This window comes from Carica papaya, chromosome 6 (genome assembly GCF_054855325.1).
Source record: "Carica papaya isolate Zhongbai chromosome 6, ASM5485532v1, whole genome shotgun sequence".
Lineage (NCBI taxonomy): Eukaryota > Viridiplantae > Streptophyta > Magnoliopsida > Brassicales > Caricaceae > Carica > Carica papaya.
Genome location: NC_142314.1, coordinates 16,572,293 through 16,594,960, shown reverse-complemented (window position 1 = coordinate 16,594,960; position 22,668 = coordinate 16,572,293). Strand labels below are relative to the sequence as shown.

General features: G+C 37.4%; 1 protein-coding gene across 1 annotated transcript; it reads right to left on the bottom strand.

Annotated features, from left to right (window-relative positions):
• Window positions 1-1,125: 1,125 nt before the first annotated feature.
• LOC110825616 (brefeldin A-inhibited guanine nucleotide-exchange protein 1-like) lies at window positions 1,126-22,585 on the bottom strand. The gene is made up of 11 exons (XM_088206699.1): window positions 21,332-22,585; window positions 20,524-20,841; window positions 10,148-10,481; window positions 9,502-9,924; window positions 8,835-9,127; window positions 8,107-8,380; window positions 7,241-7,740; window positions 6,550-6,871; window positions 5,475-5,835; window positions 4,368-5,050; window positions 1,126-1,981 (listed from the first exon to the last, which is right to left on the bottom strand). Exons 1-11 carry the CDS (start codon window positions 22,366-22,368, stop codon window positions 1,376-1,378), a joined length of 5,151 nt encoding a protein of 1,716 aa, XP_088062825.1. The 5' UTR covers window positions 22,369-22,585; the 3' UTR covers window positions 1,126-1,375.
• Between the last annotated feature and the right edge of the window lie 83 nt (window positions 22,586-22,668).

Here is a 22,668-nt window from a genome sequence, read left to right as displayed (position 1 = left end):
ATTACAAACTTTACTTAGACTTTTGATATGTATAATATTTTTTAGAGTTAACAAAAATTATTACTTAAAATATTTGCGTAGTGTTGGATGGTTAAACCATAAAAGAAAGAAATTTTGAGTTCAAATCTTTAACAATTTAAAGAATATAGTTTTTTTTTTTTTTTTTTAGTTTAGATACGTATGAATCATTTATTACTGATTATTTTTTAAAAAATATTTATACTATACATGTATACTTTTTCTGCTTTTTTGGCTAAAATCAAAAGTATTTGGACCATACTCATGCTTAATTCTATAAGTTTTGGCTTTTCTTTTTAGTTATATTTTTATTTGTCACTATTTGTTAAGTTTTATTTATTATTTGTAATTATTATAATAAATAATCAATGTTGTAATTATTTATTATTTATTATTTATTATCTATTAAGCTAAAATAATGAGAAATATAACTAAATGAAAATGAATATCGTAATCAATGTCTAATGGGTACAAATAGAAGGAGGTAACACACAAGTATTATTTTCCTATTTATATATGCTTATTACTCTAAGATATATATTTGTCTTCTCTTCATAATTATTTTACTTACAAGAAATAGCCACTCATTATTATCAAATTATTTATCTTTGAAATATGACCCCCGATGAGTAAAAATATTTGACTTAATTGTTATAAAAAAAATTAACTTCAAAACTAAAAAGAGTGTTTATAAGTAGTATATTTAAGTTTTTTTTTCATTTTGTAATTAAAAAATAGGACGTAAACTTATAACTTTAAGCATGTAAAATATAGGAAGATTGTTTATAACTTTTTAAATATATTTCTTTATACAATCTCTAAAACACTCTTTAAAACTAATATCATAATGGGAATAACAATGAGCCTATATATATCTCTGTATCTAGACCATCCCCCAGTGAAAAAAAGAAAAAAAAATTGTGGTCCGCTGCTGCTTGTTACTAGACCGGACCAAAATTAAAACGGTTCCGACCGCACCGAATTAAAATCTTAAAACATTATGTATAACAATTTATGGATTAAACTGATACTTTACTTCTAGTTTACATGATATTTTTTATTAATAGGACTGTTGAGCTTTACAAAGGAAAGACAAGAAGTATCATATATAAGATATAAGGCCTCTGCATTTGACCATTTGAGTTTCTGTTGAATCGGTATCACCAGCACATCTAGAATTACATTTTCTCCATAAAAAAAATTACACATATACCGAAAGGACCTTTGCATATACTACAAAAAATATAGAGTAACACGATTGTGCATAGACAACCTTGGCTCTTGTCCTATCCAAATGAAAAGGTCAAAACTGTGATCTGACAATAACATAATGTGTATAATATCGTATGGTGTTTTATCATTCCATCATTATTGGGCCTATACATGACTGAAACATCTTGCTCAAAACAAGCGGAACTTGTCCCGAGCTATGCTCACTGCACACAAGATCTACCAACGAAGGGAAAAAGCTTGAAAGATAACTCCTAAATGAATCTCTTCCCAATCCACTCAATACCTCCAATGCTGACACAACTAAAGAAGTCCTGGCAGCTACTTCTTCTTTTCTTGTTGATCCCAACGGAACAATCCAATGTATCGTTGGCTGCTTTGCTTTTGATTGAGTGGATAGACACCCAGTACAGTTTAGATATATCTCCAGTATTTTCATACATACAGCAACAAGCTCAGATTCTAGCTTCATCTCTTCGGATACAGATGGATTATCTTCCACCAAATCTTGGAGGAAGTTGAGGTAATTTTGGTAAGCCTCATTCTCAAAATGGAGCAAGGGAGGTTCAGAAAGCTCCAGGATAGAGCAAGCTTTCTGTAGTTTCCTTTGCAGGACTATGTCAGAGTTCAGTTGGTGGGCATGTGATGCAATAGATGAAAATATCTCTGTAAGAATTTTTATGTGAGATACTGCCAAGGACTGTATATGTGCCTTCGACAAATCACTTACAATCTGAAATGATAAAACACAAACAGAATGGCATTGATCAATATGGACAGCATATCACAGGTTCTTATCCTTCAATGTAAAACAACCAAAAATGAAGCTTCACTACTATATGTTCATAGTAAATAGGCACGGCAGGGAAATTGGGGAATTGTAACTAAAGTGGTCAATACTTTCTATTAAAACCAATTTTTTTAAAACTGCTAGGGAATTATCTTGGATGATAGCAACAGTTGCTTATCACTGGAGTATAAAGGAGCCTTTTCTTGAAGCTTTTTGTCTTCTGCTCATTTACAAAATTAATCATTTTTTAAAAAAATAAAAAGTATCAATTGTGTATTAGCAAGGTACCAAAAACGGGGTACCAACCATATATAAAACTTTACAATAAAATTAGTAAATCAATGACAGTCTCAAAATTCACGTCACTAATAATGTCATGCCCTAACAATATATACCCAAAATAATACAATCACCTATTTTTTAACCTAATCATGCTACTAGTCTCACTATCAAACACTTTATTATTCCTTTCTTTTCATAAGACCCAAAAAACTGTCGAAGGGATCACATTAACTTAACTTTTTACATTTAAACCATCCCAACCCCAAATCTCACCCCCCACCGAATCAACAATAACCCAATTAATGCCCATCAAACCATAAATAGAAGTCCACAAACAATAAGCCATGGGACACCACAATAATAAACGGTTACAAGTTTTCTCCGCCTTCAGACAACAATAGGACCCATTCACCAGAATGCAGCCCTTGATTCTACGCTTATTAGTTAAAATTTCTCCCAGCAAGCCTCCCAAGCAGAAAAAGACACACGAGGAGGAACCAAGGTCTTCCAAATTTGTTTAGCCGGAAAAACTGTCCTGCCCACTTCTCTATCCATGCACAAAAACTGATAATAAGAAGAAACAGAAAATAAGCCCTTTTTTCCATATTCCACACAAGCAGATCATCCTCACAAGAAATTTTCTGTTCCGCCAAAAGCTGCAACAAACCTTCATATTCCTCCAACTCCCAATCACTTAGATTTCTGTTAACATTAATGGACCAAATCACATTCACATCAGACCTCTAGTAAGCCTCAAAAACAGCCATATTCTTGTTTTGTGAAGTATTTTATTTTGTTTAATTTGGGATAAAAAAATGAAATAAAATTGATGGAAGATTAAATTGAAAATAATTTTGGGAAAAAATGGAGAAAATTTAGATTTTGGGGGTATTTTTGAAAGAAAAATAAGAAAAGAGGGGTCAAAACGTAATTTTGAAAAGTTTACTATGCCATACGCCCAGTCAGCAGTCCTGACCAACCAGGACGCGCCAAGTGGTAGAGACACTGACGCGGTAGGCCACGCGAGAGGCCATGTGGGCAATCCACGTGCCTGCGATCGAACGGCTGAGGTCCGTTCCCGGGCGCACAGACGGCCTGGATGCACTCCCTCCCAAACGCAATCAAATGGCTAGATTCAAACGCGATCAGATGGTCCAAAGTGAATCGCGATGGATGGCCCAGATTGGATCGCGATAAACGGTCCAGATTCATTCCCTATTTAATTGCGATCGGACGGTCCAGATCAAACGCGATGGACGACCCAGATCAAAAGCATATGGATTTAAATAACCCCATCTGCACCAAACCCTAACCCTAGCCGCCATAACTCCTCCCCGGAGAAGACAGCAACCAATAACCTCCACCAGCCTCTCCCTTCCATACCACCAGGAAAAAAAAAATTCTTTTAGCCTACTTATCTTCCTGTAGTGTTAAAACCAGATACTCGCCTATTCTATTCCATCCATACGACAACCATAACTCGAAACTTCTCTGAACAAAATGTTTCGCCCAAGTCCCCGGTTTCCATCTCCACGAAAACTCGTCAAGCGCATCTAAGAACCAGTTGTACTCCTCCTTATTGAGAACGATCGAGCGGCGAAAACCCCACCCATTTTCGGTAATCCTCAAACAATCCAATCTTTTCCCTTTACAAACCAAATCAAAGGATTTGTTCTCAATAGCTAGATATCTTCTTCCGAAAGAGCTCATGAAGAGAAGGCAAGAGTATGGTCGGCCTAATAGATTCCCGAAGGGCACAGGAAGGATAGAGAGAACTTTTTAGAGAGAGAGAGAGAGAGAGAGAGAGAGAGAACTACAAACAAAGAAAATAAGAAAAAATTAATCATTGTTTCAATTATCTTATATCATCAATCAGTTACATGGTCCTTTCATAAAATTTCATCTCTAGATACTCAGCTGTCCAAGGGATATCACTGCTCGAACATGGTGTAAATTGAGATGACAGTAGAAAACAAGAAATACACACATGTGCGCATACACAAATCTAACAGGGGAAAAAAAGGAGAGAGAGAGATAGAGATAGAACCTGTATATTGATTAGTTGAACATTTATATAACTTTTTGTTCTTGAAACCACATATGACACAGTTTGCAGATTGTCATCATCTAGGTCATCACTGGTCAATCCAAGATCAGATGTTACTTCGACATCAGCATATGATTGTGAATTTTCAGGCACATAAATGTCATCCATCATTCTCAAGACCTTCATAAAACCTGGAAATGCACATGATGTTGCTTCTTTCAAAGCTAGAAAAATCTCTTTCCATTCACCTTCAGAAAATCTGGTACCCAATTCACCCGTCAATCGTAGTAATGGAGCAACCCCTGAGCTTGGAGGACCCTGAACAGGATTTCTGATAAATCCTGTGAGTATCGATACTACACTTGGTAGTTGAGACCTCACTACACTGAAAAAGCTGACAAATAGATCCACCAAACACAGTGCTGCCACAGCAGATGTTTCAGAATCCCAGGTACTTCCCTCAATGCATGGAGTTCTCGAAGATGGCAAATCATGTTCATCTCTAACAAAAGGGTAATTTTTGCCCCATATACTATTAAATATGGGAAAAATAACGGAACTAAAGATACCAATCCAAAAAGGTCGAGAGAACAGATGGCCGTGGTCGTTTAGAATGTTAAAAAGCATTTCCAAGGAACTCTTTCGGATCGCCGACCTGGGATCAGATGTCAGTTTAGACAAACCTGAACAATAATACAGAAAAAATTAAAACTTCAGCGCAGTAAAAGGCACATTAATCCTCAGAACATATGAAGCTTAAAGTAGAGTGGAGGTTTGTGCTATGGAGAAACTGTCCTCACTCTCCCTAAAACAATTTCAGCAGAGGAATAAAGGATTAGTTACTCATTAACATTTGCCAACAACTGAGCATCAAGGGCCCTAGCAGAGTCATGACGCACTTTAAACAACAAAAGCTAGACAAGTGATTTACATTCATGTGATTTTTGAAGATCTTAAAGAATAAACTTCAGATTCAGTTCAGTCCTTTTAGGATGGTGGCTCTCTCAAATAGGAAACCCACCAATCCCTCCCCCCCCCCTCTCGGGGGAGCAGAAAAAATCTATAATGCAAAGTTTTACCATTACTTTCAGTACAACCGCATTATACCTGTCAGCAAAGGAACCCAATATGATGCATGCTCATCTACATCAATGAGTCTCTGAATGTTTGGGGAATCCTCAGTTAACACTGGAGTGGATGAACCATCAATTTTGCTCTTCTCGTTCCAAACAAGTCCCCCATCTGCAAGTTTTAAAGCACAGAACCGCAGAAACGCAATAGCATTGAGGCTAACATCACTGTTAAACCTGCTAGTTGTGAAAGTGATAAGGCATCTAACACAATCTGTAAAAGTTGTAGTCTCTGTCTCAGTAATATACGGAAAATATTCTCGTACAATTTTTTCCATCGTCTCGAAGGCTAGCAAGACTATATTCTTCCGCTCATCAGCTGCAGCAGTTGTGAAAACCTAAAAGGAGAAACATGTTGGAGAAATAGGATTCTCATTGCAGTCAGTACTGACAGAGCCACACTTGTGCTAATAGAAGTACTTGGAATTTAGTTGTATACTCATAGGAAACATGAGGAATCTCAGTTATAACCTTCACTCTCAAAGAAATTAATATAGGATGGGCTACCTTCAACTGACTACTGATCCTAGACGTATCCCAATCTGACATTTTGTCATATCTGACCTTTTGAAGCACATTTTAACTCTAGTTTTCTTAAAGAATTTAACAGATTTTAAAATAGCATACAACTTTTGAAGATATATCACAGATTTTAAAATAGCATACAACTTTAAGTGATCATTTCTACACTTATATGTTTTAATAACAGAGACAAACATTATTTACCTGACTAGATAATGCAACATGACAATCAGACAAATGTTAATTTATATGAGAATAATTCAACAAATTTATTTCTTCCCAACAGATTTCCAAAAATTATATAATTCCCCTCGTCTGCCTGAATTAACCAAAGCTTCTCCCATAAACTTTTTTTTTCACTTTTTTCCAGACTCCCTCAATATTGACAAACAGAAATGAAATATAATGCAATGTTTTTCCTCAGAATATTTCCATTCACTTAAATTTATTCCTCAACCAAAAATTTGGTATATCAGATTTTCCACGTAAAGAGTATGAAAATATAAATTTATTACTGAAGCTTAACATACCATGAAAACACTTTTCCAACCAGATTTCACATTACTGACGCGGCTCAGTACCATTTGAGAAATGCACCGAACTATTAATTCCCTAATTTCAGCAGAGCTACTTTTTTGCATAACAATGACAAATGGTCTGAGAAATTCATTTTGGAAATTGTAATTTGCTAGCTCCTCACGCCCTAAGAACTTCATAGCAAGTTGCCGTAATGAGTCCATTACAAAAATTGCAACAGATAGATTCTCGGACAATCCAACTGATACAAAGAAATCGGAGAGAACACTCCATATGCGAGACCAAACCAATCTTATGCGGTTCATATTATAATGCCTGCAACAAATTTATGATATCCAAATTAGTAACATTTCTGAAAGCAGCAAAATTATAATTTCCAAAGAATCTATCATCATATCACCTTTTAGATTTAGAATGATAATTAAAGAAAGCACAAGGAAACAGGAGAGCCATCAAGGAATTTCATAAATTTACTGAAAAAAGTACAAAAGTCTAAATACTATGGAATTTCTGCAAAGTTCAACTCCAGTTAAAAAGAATATATTTGTCCTTGCAACAATAGATCACCAAGGAAAATACACAAATTTCCTTTTAACATACCATATTAATATTGCAATAACCTTTTTTCTGTCAAACAGGATACAAGTAAAACAAAAATCTGAAGGTAAGAGATAAGAATCTTACGCAATTTCAACTAATTTTGTGAGGCTAAACACACGGGGATCTGTTGGGGACTGCAACTCCAACATTGAAACTTTGCAGAGAGCCTTAACAAAAGCCACTATCGCTTCACTGCCCAACCTTTGGCTATGAGCAAAAACATGGTTTAACTCAAAATTTCCAATCTGGTCCAGCAGATTCAAGTTAGAAATGAAATTGTTAATCTGTTCTGGAGTTACCAATCCTGAATAGACTCCAACCATCGTGCTGTCATATGAACCCCCTCGGACAAATGCCATAACAGTTGGATTCTGGAGACTTCCTTTTTTCTTTAGGTTTGGAAAACCAATAGCCTTAGGAGTTTTGTCATCTGTTTCAACATTAGAAGCTGCTAAAAAGGATGCATCACTTGGTGCCCCCTCTCCCAATAGCTGCAGATGCTCGACTCGAGAAAGGCATGTCAATATATGCTCCCAAGCTTCATGAAGGTGGTTACCATCCTCGATGGCAATTGTTATTATCGCCTGTACAATGTCAAATCCAGAGTTAATACAGATATAGAGGGATACCACAAAAAGACTAACTGCCCCAGACACACCACACAAACAGATAGAAATTAGCTATGATATAGAATTTCTAACTTCTGCTTAATAAATTAAAGCTAGTTACATAAACTTTGATTACTTAAATATAAATTTATCCTGACAAAATGACCACATATATTGTCGAGGAACAGAAGATAAAAATCATGGAAGTACAACATGTGAAGACTTGGTCAGCTCCATCTTCACAACACATTGGAGAAAAAAGAGTACATGCATAATTTTTTATCTGAGCATATAATAACTGCAAGGAGATTTTTCCTCTGATTATATGTTTAAAGCCTTCACCTTTACAGCATCCACATTTTTTTGCTTCATATCTGCTGCACAGTGAAGATTAGTGAACTTTGCCATAGAAGTAACAAAGGCATCTCTCTGGGTCTGCATACCCATAATAGCAGTGACATGGACAGCATATCTGAAACCCACTAAGCACAGAGAAGCAGCAAGCCTGTCATCACTTTGGTCAAGAGTCACACTAAAGGCAGCAAGCATTGGGCCCCAGCAGACTTCAATCATAAATCTCAAGATTGTTACATCCGTAACAGCATGATAAACAGACCTGAAAAACAAATAAAAGGAACTAAGATAATTTCTAGTTTTAATACATGAGAAGAAATATGTTGGTAAAGTGTCGGTGCTCTTAAGAAAGATGATGAAAACAAGGTATTCTGAGAAATAGGAGGCCAGAAGGGGAAAACTTGTCCCTTCCTATAAGACCCAGGACTCTTTATCATGCAAAGTAAGTTTACTTTTGATAATCCCTCATACGATGAAGACGCCTATCACAAGAAGCCAACAAATTAAACATGCAAAGCCAGCATCACTTCGATCAATTTCCAATTTATCACAAACTATGGCACTGAAATGATGTACAGTGTACCTAACCTCTGGATGGAAAAACTGCTCCAAATTATTCTAAACTTCTTCAATGAGAAAATGTGCAGATGAAGATCAACAGTAAGTAATTTTGCTTCCAATGTCTTTCTAAAAATTGAAATTTCATCATAGCTTACTCTGATTTTCCTGACTTGGCCTTAAATTGTTCTTGAATGTGCCTTATGAGAAGTCCATTTGCCCCGAGTGGCTTTTCTTCCGTCTGCTTCCAAGAGACTAAGTTGATAAGACCATCCAAACCCAATAGTTTGTTCAAGCTGTTTGCCTGCTTGCTCAGTGGAGCAGAAGAATCAGCATTCATCTTAATTTCATTTTTTACAACTTGATCATAAAGGGCACCAAGATATTCTTCAGGTAAATCCTTCCCATCATCTATACCTCGGTTGTTTCTAATAAAATCAGCCTTTGACATCTGAAGAGCAGAGAAATGCATAATAGAAAGAATGAGGTTAATATAAATTCCACATTTCTGATAACTAATTGCATATAGGAAATCAGTATTTCTTTTTTTACAAATTCTTCAGTGTATTTTTAACAACAGCCAGAAACAGATGGCAAATAACATATCCAAAGATTTTGAAGCAGCTTCCACATGGGATCTAAAATTTTCTCAAGAAGATGGCAATTTTGAGGAATCCAAAACTAAAAAGAAAACTTAAATAATATTGCTAATTTTTACATATATTTTATGAGTTAAAAAAATGAGAAATTTTCCAAGCAAAGCAAAAGCTCACACGTCATGATTGTGGGCAGAATTACATAAAGGAACAGGTTTCACAGTAAAACCTTATCTTTCACCATACTATTGTGGGCATCTGTATTAAGCATTATCACAGAATATGCAAGAACATAGGCAGTGTCAGCACTAGTAAAGGAGCTTGGATTGCATATGCAAAAGCGTTCAGCAAACTTCTCCATGATGCGATCAATTTTCTGTGCCTCTCCAGGTAACCTAAAACCCCGTAGAAAAAATCTTATCGCTTCACCGAAATCCATCCCCTTGAAATTAAATGAGTCCACATAAGCATGCATAACTTTTAAAGCAAACTCCTCCCTTTCACCCAAATAATCACCAATTACAGTTTCATTTAGGCCTGCAGTATTCTTTAGGAAGGAAGCCACTTCTTCTGGCGAACTGCCAACCTTTTTGGTGTTTATGAGAAAATCAATACCCTTCGAAGGTTTCCTGTTGAATAGTGATATGCCTTTCTGCATGTAACCCAGTAAAGTTGTGAGCACATAACAAACCAGGTGGAAGTCCCGGTAAGATAGAGCACAGAATGAAAAATAGAAACATGTAGAGACGTGGTGGCCAATCAGTAAATGGCAAATTATGATGCAGGACAGCCCACCTGAAGATGGCAAATATATTGGGAATAGAGTAAGTGGGGACAAAGTTATTATGTCTTCAAAGAGCGGAAAAGTATAGTACCTGGAGTTCAATTTTATAAGTCCGCCGTTGCTCAAGAGTAGCAGCATCTGACGGTTCAGAAGTTATGTCTGGGTGCAAGTCAAAGTCAGGAATATTTCCTTCTTCTCCACTTGTACTTGAATAATTCTCTGTGGTAGCATCAATTTCAGAAGCCCTAGGTACATATGAATCACTCATTCGAAGTTGTTGGTCCATCCAAGATGCCATTGCCTTGATTATGTTAACCAAGCACTTCACAGATTCATGCCGGAAAGTAATATCCTGGATGGCAGACAAGGTTGTGATCAAACCAGGAGGTGGTCCAAGAGCAGTTTTCAAGAGGCCATTGACAATCCTGCAAATATCTGATGGAATTATAAGAGTGTAAATACATTTATAAAAGCAAAATGCCAGAGAAAAAAGAAAATAAAGAAACAGACACGGATGAATGCAGCATACATATGAGAAAATGAGTCATAAGTGTGTGCAACGTACCATGTCCATATGCATGTGTATATGGTGTGTGTCCAGTCCATGGCCTTTGTATACAGGCAGGCCTGGGTCCATATGCACGCACATGCGTGCGCACGCTAGACAGAGACAGAGACAGAGACCCTTCTATGAACTTAAAATCAGGAACTTCAACCATAAAGAGATAAACATCATTGGATATTATCTAGTAAATATCTACATATTAGTTCCAATTCTGATCAAACTTCTTAGACTTCTATTAGTTGTACATGTGCTATAAATAGCACCATTTGACACATGAATACACACAATACAATTTATCAATAAATTGTACACGGTGTCAAAGCCAATTTTGTCCCTACTTTATAGCTTGGCATTTCACCTTCTACATGAAGGTGCATTATGAAACACTAATCTTACATCAACCAAATATAAGAAATGTAAGAGAGCAGGAAATTTTGAAAATTTTAGTAAGAACAAAAACTACAGATTTCGAATCTAATTGAATCAAAATAACTCTATTTCAAAAAAAAATTGAATCAAAAGAACTCATGTGATATAATAATCATATAAATAATCTACAAACAAACTAAGCTAGAGTACCCTAACTATAGGTACCACATTATAATGAAAATAGAAATTTTCAAATCTATCTAGGAATTCTACTAAATAAGAAAATAAGTTAATTAGTTGGAATAACTTATACTATAGAATAACTAAACAAGATCATACTGAATAGAAAATAATAAAATCATACTACTGATAATCCTATAGATGTCTATTAAAAAAATAAGCCAATAGATACTAGTTCTAAACAAGCTAAAAACCTCAATAGTGTATAAACATCACAATTACATAAATATATCTTGTCATCAAAATATCTCTACTTTAAGAACTTTTTATTCTGAATCAACAAGACTTTATAATGACTTGTATATCTTTTGAGTCCCTTCATATGTCATCAAATGTTTTTGGTTAAGATGCTTCCACAGAATCAGAGCCCATTATTAATTACTTTTTCCTCTTTCCTTCTAGGGATATCCCTCTCTCCTTTAATTGTGTTTCCTCTCTATTCTCCCTGCTATCAATGTTAAACAAAATCTTCTTAGAATGAAAACATAACAATATTAAACCCAATTACCAATACAGTTATTGGTTACCTTTTCTCTCTCCTTCCTATCTTTTTTTTTTTCTCTTTGCATTACAGCTCAGACTAATTCTTTCTCTTTCCTCCCTAGTTTTATTTCTCTCTCCTTCCTCCTCTCTATTTACCACTATCCATCAGCCTCGTCCTCCTTCCCTCATGGCTTCTCAGCAATTGCACCATCCTCTGTTTTGAACATACAAATATGTGAGCAAGACCTCGATTTATAACTTTTTAAAAGAAAGTAGAATAATATTACAAGGCACCAAGCAGGTGTAGCCGTATACAAAAATATTTATTTTTTTTTAAATAAAAAGTATGTATATGTATATGTATTAATATTGGCTCCAAGGGAGTGCCACTCATTACAAAAATATTCATAAATCAATTAGATTATCTAGAAGGCTTCCTAACTCTAAAGATGATATAATAAAGTGATTTGTTAACAAAAAATCAAGGGTCTAGAACCATTTGTTCTTATGTAAATCAACATCATCGAGCCCCTCAAAAACCCTTTTGTTTCTCTCCTTCCACACAACCTAGAAAATAGCAAGCAGGACAACTCTGCTTGTTTCCTCTTACTACCCAAACCTTTCCAAACCCAAATTTCATCTCTCACCGAGCCAGCAAGCACTCAACTAATACCAAGCATAAGCCATGGTCCAAAGTCTATAAACCACTAGACACCATAGAAGCTGATGATTACAATTTTCCTCTGTCCGCTTACATAAGAAGCATGCATTCACCAAAATTTTGCCTCTTCTTTGGAGTTTGTCAATAGTAAGAATACAGCTCCTACTAGCCTCCCATGCAAAGAACGAAATGCGAGGTGGGACCTTTGTCTTACAGATCTGCCTATATGGGATATTTCAACTAGAACCATTATGCTTAGCAAGCTACCTGTAAAAGGATTTAACAGTGAACACGCCCTTCTTTGTCTGGCTCCACACAGGGATGTCACTACTATCACCAAAAGTAATCTGGGAAAGTATACCAAGTAATCTCTCATAATCCCCAATTTCTCAGTCATTCAGAGGTCTTTGAACTAAAATCCACCACTCTCTCACTCCTCCAGCAACCAACCCCGAAGGCCTCACATATCTTGATCTCCTTCTGTTGGGTGATTGCATAAGTCTGCAGATATTGCACACATATAGGGCCTCCCTCTAACAACCACAAATCCTCCCAAAATCTGAATATGTCCCCCATTCCTACCTTCCAACTGATGTATCTCCGAAAAAGAGTTCTGCCTTTACTGATATTTTTCCATAAACCTCTGTCATGCAACCTGGAGTTCAGCCTTGTAAACAATCCATTTTCATTGATGCCATACTTAAGTGCTACCACCCTTCTCCATGAAGCCTCTTGCTCCACCAGAAATCTCCAAAGCCATTTCCCTTGTAGCATCTTATTCATTTCTATCATGGATCGAATACCCAAACCACCCAATGCGAGTGGTTTCTTGACCTCTTCTGAAGCAACCAAATGGGACTTTTCACACCCCTTCAAGTCTCCCGAAAGAAATCTGCACTGGATGGCCTCTAACTTTTTAGCAACTTTCACCAGTACAGACAGTAGAGACAAAATAAATTGGGAGGTTACTCAATGTGTTTTTAATCAGAGTCATTCTACCCCCTTTAGATAGTAAGGCTCTCTTCCACCCAGCCACTCTCTTCTCCACCCTCTCCACCATGAGCTCCCAAGTTCTCACCGCTTTGAAACTAAACCCAACTAATAAAACCAAGAACTTAATAGGTAAAGTTGCCACTCTACAATCCAAAGCACTTGCCAAAATCTCAAAATCCTCGTCTTCCCCAAATCTCACTAATTCTGACTTGGATAAGTAGATACTCAGTCCAGATACAGCTTGAAAACCCAACAATACACATCTAATAATATTTTTTTTTATATAAAAGTAAGATATAATATTAAAGAGACGCCAAGGGGGCGAACCCATGTACAAAAGAAATTTATAGGTCGGTAAGAATATCTACAATATAACCAAGATCATCAAAAGAAACAAGGTTACGACCAAGAACAATGGAACCAAAAGAGTGCAGCCACTTGTCCTTGATAGAAGGTTAGTTTCTCTGCTCTCAAAAGTTCTGTAGTTTCTTTTCTTCCAAATGATCCAGAGGATTGTAAGAGGAATAACTCTGTGCCATCTGTTGTTGAATTTGATGTCTTCCCAGGCAAGTAACTCCCTTTTAACAGAACCAGAGATAACCCAGGAAAAGCCACGCAGCTTGTAAATCATAGAGCACAATTCATAGGAGACGGGGCACCAGAGGAGAAGATAGTTACATGATTCAGCATTCTACTTGCAAATAACACACCAGTTAGCCAGAACAAAAGCCCTTTTCATGAGGTTATCAAGTGTAAGAATAGCACCCATGGCAGCTTCCCAAGCAAAAACGGAAATCCTGGGTAGAGCAAGAGAATTCCAAATAATTTTACGAGGGAAGACAGTAGGAGAACCATTGTCGTCCGCCAAAAAACTGTAGAGGAACTTCATGGAAAAAGAGCCTTTCTTGGATAAATTCCAGCTTAATTTATCATGTCTAGACCCAATTTTTGCAGTAGACAAAAGGCGAAGCAGATTTTCATATTTCACCACTTCCCAGTCGTTTAAATTCCTAATAACAGCCACATCCCATGACAAAGAAGTAGAAGCCCCATAGGCTTTTTCAATAAGTATAGATTTCTCTCTAGCGATGGCAAAAATATTGGGACTGGATTTGAAAGCTCGTTTGGCCATACCAAATGTCTTGCCAGAACCGAACCTTATCACCTTTGCTGATCACCCATTTGGAATTTATTAAGGACAAGATTTCTTGAATTCCAAATGCTCTTCCAAAGACTAAAACCGAAAGCACTCTTATCCACCATAACTTTCTTCCAACAATAACTTTCACCGTCATTCCAAACCATTTACTAACAATAACTTACTTCCGAAGACTTGTATCATCATTCCAAAACCTCAAAATCCATTTACCATGTAAAACATTGTTGAGACTAGTAATGGATTTAAAACCAAGTCCACCAACTCTAACAGGTTTTTTCAACTGATCCCAATTGACCAAGTGAAACTTTTTATTCAAATCGTCCTCCTCCCAAAAAAGTGACATTGGATGGATTCAAGACATTTAATCACTTTTTTGGGGATGGGGAGGACTGAAAGATAGAAGATAAGAAGGTTGGACATTGTGCTTTTGATTAGGGTCCTTCTACCACTTTTAGATAAGTATTTATTTTTCCAACAAGCCAATCTGCTTTGGACAGTGTCAATGACCGGCTCCCAAGAGATACTATCCTTGTGTTTGGCACCGAGAGGGACACCCAACTATTTAACAGGGAGGCGGGCAGCTTTGCATCCAAGAACATTAACAAGAGATCCATCGGAAATAGAGTTTTCCCCCAACATAATCAATTTAGATTTGTCCATGTTAATTTTGAGTCTGGAAACAGCCTAAAAACATAGTAGAATGCATCTAAGGTGCAAAATATTGCTGGGATTATCATGACAAAAAAATAGTGTGTCATCCGTAAAGAACACGTGAGAAAATTCCATTTGATGACTTCTTCTACCCACCAAAATGCCCTTAAGCAGCCCTAAGGAAAGAGCTTGTAAAACAAGTTTATTTAGGACTCCCATAACAATGATGAATAATAAAGGAAAGAGGGGATCACCTTGCCTTAAGCCCCTGGAGACCTTGAAGAATTTTGAAGGGCCACCATAGATCATCACGGCAAAACAAGTGGATACATACCTTGATCCAACGTCTCCATTTGATTCCGAAGCCTAATCTCTCCAGCATATAATCAATAAAATCCCAAGAGACGTGGTCAAAAGTCTTTTCCATGTCAAGCTTGCAAAGAACCTCTTTTTTTATTTCTAATGACATCATCTACCACTTCATTGGCTTGAGAATAGCATCAGTAATTTGACGGTCATAGACAAAAGCTTGTTGATTTTCCCCAATGACCAAACCAACAACTTTAGCTAATCTATGCCCCAGTACTTTAGAGAGGAGTTTATAGATACACCCAACCAAACTGATAGGACGGCAGTCCTTATTATTTGAAGCATTTTTCTTCTTTGAGATCAGAATCATAAAAGTGGAATTAATAAATTTGACAAATGAAGCATTCTTATGAAAGTCTTTGAAGAATCCATGATATCGTTCTTAACGACACCTCAAAACTCTTGGAGAAATTTCATATTAAACCCATCAGGGCCCGGAGCTTTGTCCCCCTCATAATTTTTAAGGCAGTCGAAAACCTCCACTTCAGTAAACTCATATTCCAGAAAAGCACTAGCCGAGTCATGTAATTTGTCAAAATGGAGGTTATTTAACTTCGGTCTCCACTGGGTCTCTTCAGTGAACATATTCTGCAAATGTAAACGTGCTTTGTCCCTCATTTTTGTATTACCCTCAATTCTGGAATTATCAATGAAGAGTTCATCAACATAGTTTAAGCTTTTGTGGTAACTGTCAAGGCAATGAAAATATTTTGTGTTTTTGTGACCTTTAATCCAGTTCTCCCTAACTTTTTGTTTCCAGGAAAGAGCTTCCAAATCTAATTCCAGTTGTCTATTGTCCTTTCTATCTCTGTCAGCAAGGGATAAACCCAAATCCAACTCAATGCTTTCCAAAAAATTCAGCTCTTCCATGAGGTTATTAACCAGATTCTCATCAGCCTTCTCCACAACTTTAGTTCAGATTTTAATTTTTTCTTTCAGAGATTTGAGTTTGAAAGCAAGATGGTAGCTGGGAGTCCCTCTACATACAGTGTTTTTTCACTCATTGTCAACCATACACTTGAAATTTTCAGACTTAAACCATTTGTTACCGATCTTAAAAGGAGCAGGGCCCCATTTGATGCCACTAGGATGAAGACAGATAGGAAAATAATCAGAGAGAGGTCTAGAAAGTACCTTTTGAGTGAGACTCAGGTGAAGAGAGAAGAAGATCCTGCCTGACAAGGAATCTGTCAATTCTTGAATAAGAGGGGGATACTCTGTCATTACACAAAGTCCATTTCCCGCCTTTTAAAGGGAGATCAACCAAACTATAATTATCAATTAAGCATAGCACTTCTCGTCAAACTGCCTTCCCCTACTAACTCTCAACCCGCTGAATAGTTCACATTCCTTGGCTTTTAATAACATTCTATTTAGAGTTTCCATAACAACAATGGTGAAAGTGGATCTCCCTGTATCAGCCCTCTGGATGCATTAAAAAATGATGAAACACACTGTCAACAATCACTGGAAAGGAAGCAGAAGCAATACAAGTGTCAATCCATCCCCTCCATCTCTCCCCAAACTCGAGTCTCTGAAGCATGTAGTCAACAAAGTCCTAACTCGCATGGTCATATGCCTTGTTCATATCGAGGTTACGAAGAACACCATCCCTCTTTCTGAAGATCAATTCATCAACCACTTCATTAGCTACTAAAGCCGTCAACCACTTCATTAGCTACTAAAGCCGCATCAAAAATTTGTCTTCTACCAACAAAAGTGTGTTGACATTCCTCTATTACTTTACCCAACACCAGAGTCATTCTTCTAACAAGGACTTTTGCAATTAATTTATAAATATATTCTACCAAACTGATTGGTCTGAAGTCCCTTAGGCTATGCAAAAAAATTACAGATCTGTGAAAATATGAATAAACTCCCCAAAATACTTATACATATAAACATAATGACCCTTAATGAAAAAAAAAACCAAGATCTAAAACTGTAGACTCCTAAATCTATTAAAAGTAGATCATATGCCCTCAAAGCCTTTTTGTTTCCTTCCGTCCAAATTACCCATAAGGTCGCCATGAAGATAATGTCTAAAGTATTGTTGTAACGCTTATTCCCATGGATGCCTCTCCAAACCCAAAGTCCACTTTCAATAACTAGCCATAGCCTAGCTCACCCAACTAGACCACAGGCCATAGAACAAAGCCGGTTAAATGAAGAACAACAAAGGAGAAGGTGATTGCCAGATTCTGCCTCTTTCTTGCACAAATAGCACCAGTCACAATAACTTTTCCCCTTTAATCAGATTGTCTATAGTTAAAATAGGATCCTTTGCTGCTTCTCATGAAAAAAAGTCACTCTAGGTGAGACCTTGATCCTTCATATCTGTTTTTTAAAGGAAAATTTTTCATTGATTCTATCACACTTAGCCAAATGATAGTATTAGGATTTAACCGAGCAGATCCACTTCGAATCTTAGCTTGCAAACCGACTCACTCAAGGCCTCAAGTGGCCTCATACATTGGAAAAGAAACTGAAATGAGTTCAAATGCTCTTTCACCTGCCAGTCATTAAAATTCCCAATTAAGTCCACCTAAACACTATTATGGAACGAACCAGAGAAAAACTCTGCAATCATGGCCTCTTCATTGCGAGCTAGGGAATAAATCACTAGGAAAACGCCAGTCAAAAGTCGGACTTCACTCTATTCATCCAACCAAAACCTCATGCTCTGGCCGGACCCAACTTTCCATCTAATTGAACCATGAAACTCCTCCCTACCCATGTAGATTTTCTTCCAAATTCCTACAGCATAGGACATCCAGAACTCGTAAAAACCATCTTGTACCATCCGTTCAAAATTTTACTTTGATTTCTCTCCACCAAACACTGGTCTGCTCCCTAATGAATTTTTGAAGCCCCTAACTTACCTAGGAAAGCCTTGACAAACTCAAACACATATTTGATCCAAACACCACCTCTCTGAAACAGTCATTTAACCGCGTTCTAAGCCACCAAGTGAAATCCTCTTTTCTCATAAGAATTACCCCACAAGAAAATAAATTGAATAAACTCCAGCTTTTTCACCACAAATAACCAAAAAGATTAGCAATGATAAATAGAAGATTGGTCTGTTAGGTACTCTTGGTAAGTGTCACTTTTTCCCCTTTCAAGAGGAAACTCATTTTCATCACACTAGTCTCGATTCAAACATGTTCACAACCAGGTTCCGTACAAAGATGTCTTTGAACTTAGCCCCAAGAGGCAATCCCAACTATTTAAGGGCTAACTAGCAACTCTACACACCAAAATTTTGGCAAGAGCAGAGGGTTCCTCTCCATCTCTAACCGAAACTAGCTCTAAGTCTGCAAAATTGATCTTAGGAGCGAAGACCACTTGGAAGCATAGTAGAATACATCTAATATTCAATGAGCTTGAGGACTTGACTTGCATAATAGTATCTCATCAGCGAATAACCGATGAGTCACCCCCGCTATTCCTACTCTTTCCCTACCACTAGTGACCTGAATAATTGAAGGTCTCTTGCTTTGGAGATCATTCTTGTTAAGGGCCTCCATCACAATGATAAAAGCAATGGGTAAAGAGGATTCCCCTATCTAAGACCCCTAGAGGCCTTAAAAAACCGATAGGTCATCATTTACCATCGTTGGAAAAGAATAGAAGGTAGCACAAGTCCTCATCCACAAGCACCATTTAGCACCAAAACCCAATCTATTTAGCATGTAAAACAAGAAATACAGGACATGTGATCATAACCTTTCCCATGTCAAGCTTGCATACCAGACTTTCAGCCCCACTTCTCAATAAGCTATCGCCACTTCATTCGCAACTAAAGCAACGTCCAATTTTTATATGCCCTTAATGAGCATGTTGATGCTCCCCCACTAGCCTTCCCATGACTCTGCTTAACTTCCTCGCCACACGCGTCTTAGCCAATTATTCAACTACTCAAGAAGATGTTTTCACCAAGCAGGCCCACCTAATTTTGAGCCCCACAATGATTCTTCTACAAATTCTCATCACATAAAGCTTCCACTACTATCACCTCTCTTTATCATGTTGTTTCTACAGTTATCTGTAATTTTTCTTGGCTCTAGAATATGTTATAAGAGTTATACTATCATTCAGTGATTCCTCTTTTACCTATCTTGACAATGTCAACACTATTTACATAGCTTCTTGTCTGATTTAACATGCCTATCCAAAGCACAAAGGGCTCACTACAAATCACTTCAACTATTTAAGGTCCAATTTATGCATGTGACTCCAGAAAGCTTGTAGGGTGTAAAGAGATAAATATCCTAAAAATACAACTATATCTTAGTTCTACTTTTGATAGAACTTATTATAGACCTATAATATACATTTCATACATGTGCTATAAATAGCACCAGTTAAAACAAGAATGTACACCAGACAGTTTATTTATAACTTGTACAAACGATATGTCACTCCATTTTGCGGTTTTAGACGACACAAACAAAATTTTTGGGGTGCTTAAAATGGGCAGTGGTCGGATAAATAGCTATATCCTACCAGGACATTTTCTTCTAGTTTTGCCCCTCTATAAGTTAATTTTCAACTCATTTCAAGACATCAGCATAGTGAGCACTTGCATCTGCAAATTACTTTATATTGAAATTGCAGAAGCTTTTCTTTTAAGGTTTTAGTTTAAAATATTATAGACAGCCTTGATTTAATGAAATTTTCTAGCCTCCCACTACATATACAAATTTTTACTAAGCCTGAAATGTACATAAGACAAAATTTTGAAAAAATAACCAAAGCAAAGTGCAAAGGGTGGCCATAGAGCAGGGGGCTCCAATAAACATTTGAAACAGCATTAAAACTCAATCAGTATTCCAGTAGGAAAAATCAAATAATGCCCAGGCTACATGCTAGTACTTCCTACACAGACTATCATGTCCATATACTTCCACAGGTGATAGAGATTGTAACCAAATGCAAAGAAGAAGAGTAAGCATGCAATAGAGATGTGTATACCTTTCAAATATGTTTGGAGAATCTACATCACAGTCATAGTTCACAAATATATCAATGATTAGCTGTGAATCCTGTGAGATCTTCTCCAATAAATTAAGGACAGTCATTTTCTGCAAGAAACTCGGCTGGAGAACATTCTCAAGCACCCGAAGGACAAGCATGGGGAAGAATATGCCAATTTCCGCTTTCAGAACTGATCTAAATTTCGATAACAAGCTAATAAAGATCGAACACTGAAGCTGGAAAATAGACATAACCGACAATGCACTGTTCTTTAAGAGTGATAGACAGAGATATTGTTTGATAGCATTGAGAAACCTGTATCAATTAGAATGAAAAATTGGATAAGGTAATACCTAATATAATCAGAGAGCAAAAGATGTACAAAATCTAGAACAAAAACATTATCCACAGCACCACCTGCATAGATCCAACAATTTTCACACTCACCACATGTATAAAAAGAACTTCTCAACAATGAACATAAGCGGAAGACCATTATTCAACTTGGATTTGCCATGCAAAAGAATAATTTGTAAAAATAGAATGCAATGCTAAATAATCAGAACTAGATATGAAGCTAAAGACCCTCAAAATGGAAAACGGTAGAAATGTGAGAGGGAAAAGAAAAAAAGTCTACAGTTTAATTGGAAGTCCATAACAAGCATTCAATTTTCCATCATCTATTTAGCTGAATTCCAGATGAAAAAACCCAGACGTGCTTTTTGTGGTAACAATTAGTGGAGCTACTACATTTGAAAATTTTACGAAGGTTTAGAAAAGGAGAAAAAGAAAAACATGTAATTGCCTGTCATTTGAGCGCCAAATAGGACCTCCATTGTCGATGACGACCTTGAGCAACTCCAGAGAGAGAGTCTTTCCCCTGATAAGGATTTGATCATCCGGGTCTTCTTGTGATGAGAATTTCATGGACAATTTGCAGAGATTCTTAAAAAGAAGAAAGGCATCCTCCCTAATCTTGCTGCTGCTGCTGCCGCCATTGTGTGAATCCGCTCCATCAAAGGCCTCGTCACCTTTCTCATCCCCTTCACCGTTCCGCATTGGAGGCACTTGGGTTTGCAACGAAAGCTTGATATCAGAAGAGGGAGCCCCTTCACTGGCCGCAACTATCTCATTCACAAAGCCCTGACAGAACTGAACAGAGCTTCCTTCATTGACGTTCTTATCGGTGAATGCCAAGAGTTCACTAACAGAGATGGACTTGAAGGAAACGTGCAGGGAGTCCTCCTCTGCTCTGGTGAAAACAATAAGCACAATTTGAGCGAGAACAGACTTGGCACAGATCTGATTGGTCCCGCTATGTCCCCCGAGATAGACATTGTAACAAGTACGAACAACGTGAAGCAAGCAATCGCCCCGAATGAGAACACACGGGGAGCGAACAGCAGCTAGCAATACGCGAAGGACAGCAAGCTCAACAGGCTCCTCGCCAATTCCAGCCACCTTGCAGACGGAGTAGATGAGCCTGTAAAGGCAGGAATCAGAAGCAGATGAGTGGATCTCGCCGCGGAGAAGAGAGAGAGAGAAGAGCTTGAAGGTGCAATCTAACGAAGGCTCGAGCACCTTACCGTAGGCGGTATCGAGAGAGAGGAGGAGTGGTTGGAGGACGGAATCGGCGTCGGAGGGGGAGAGACCAAATAGAGGAGAGGAAGGATCAGGGGAGGAGGAATCGTAGAGGGTTTCGAGCTTGTCGAGAACAGATTTGCAGGAGGAGACGAGGTGAGAGTGCTTGCGCCAGGCAGCGTTCTTGATGATCTTGTCTAAGGAAGGTCCAAGCACGCGGCCGCAACGAGATGGACCGCCAAGAGTGTGAGACAAGGACATGATTTGTCGGAAGAAGAAGAAGAGTTCACATTTGAGTAATCGGAGAGAAGGAAATGGTGAGAGGAATAAGAAATTGGAGAAGGAGAGGAGGAAGGAGATGATAAAAAGAGTAAATTGGGGATTTGATGACTTTTTCTTGTTGGTTTCAGTCCAGGCAGTGCCCCTAATTAGCTTTCTGTGTTCTGACCCGACAGATGCGTGCGGGATGGTCTTTTTTGTTTGTTGTTGGTTCGTGTAGATTGTCAAGCGTTAAAACTAGCCTATCCACACCATACCAATGCACCCTCATTTGTATTAGTA

Coding starts and splice junctions, on each gene's coding strand:
- LOC110825616 (XM_088206699.1), bottom strand. CDS start 22,368: ATGTCCTTGTCTCACACTCTTGGCGGTCCATCTCGTTGCGGCCGCGTG. Junction 5,836..6,549: donor GTTGGAAAAGTGTTTTCATG/GTATGTTAAGCT, acceptor TTCTCCTTTTAG/GTTTTCACAACTGCTGCAGC. Junction 5,051..5,474: donor TTGGGTTCCTTTGCTGACAG/GTATAATGCGGT, acceptor ATTATTGTTCAG/GTTTGTCTAAACTGACATCT.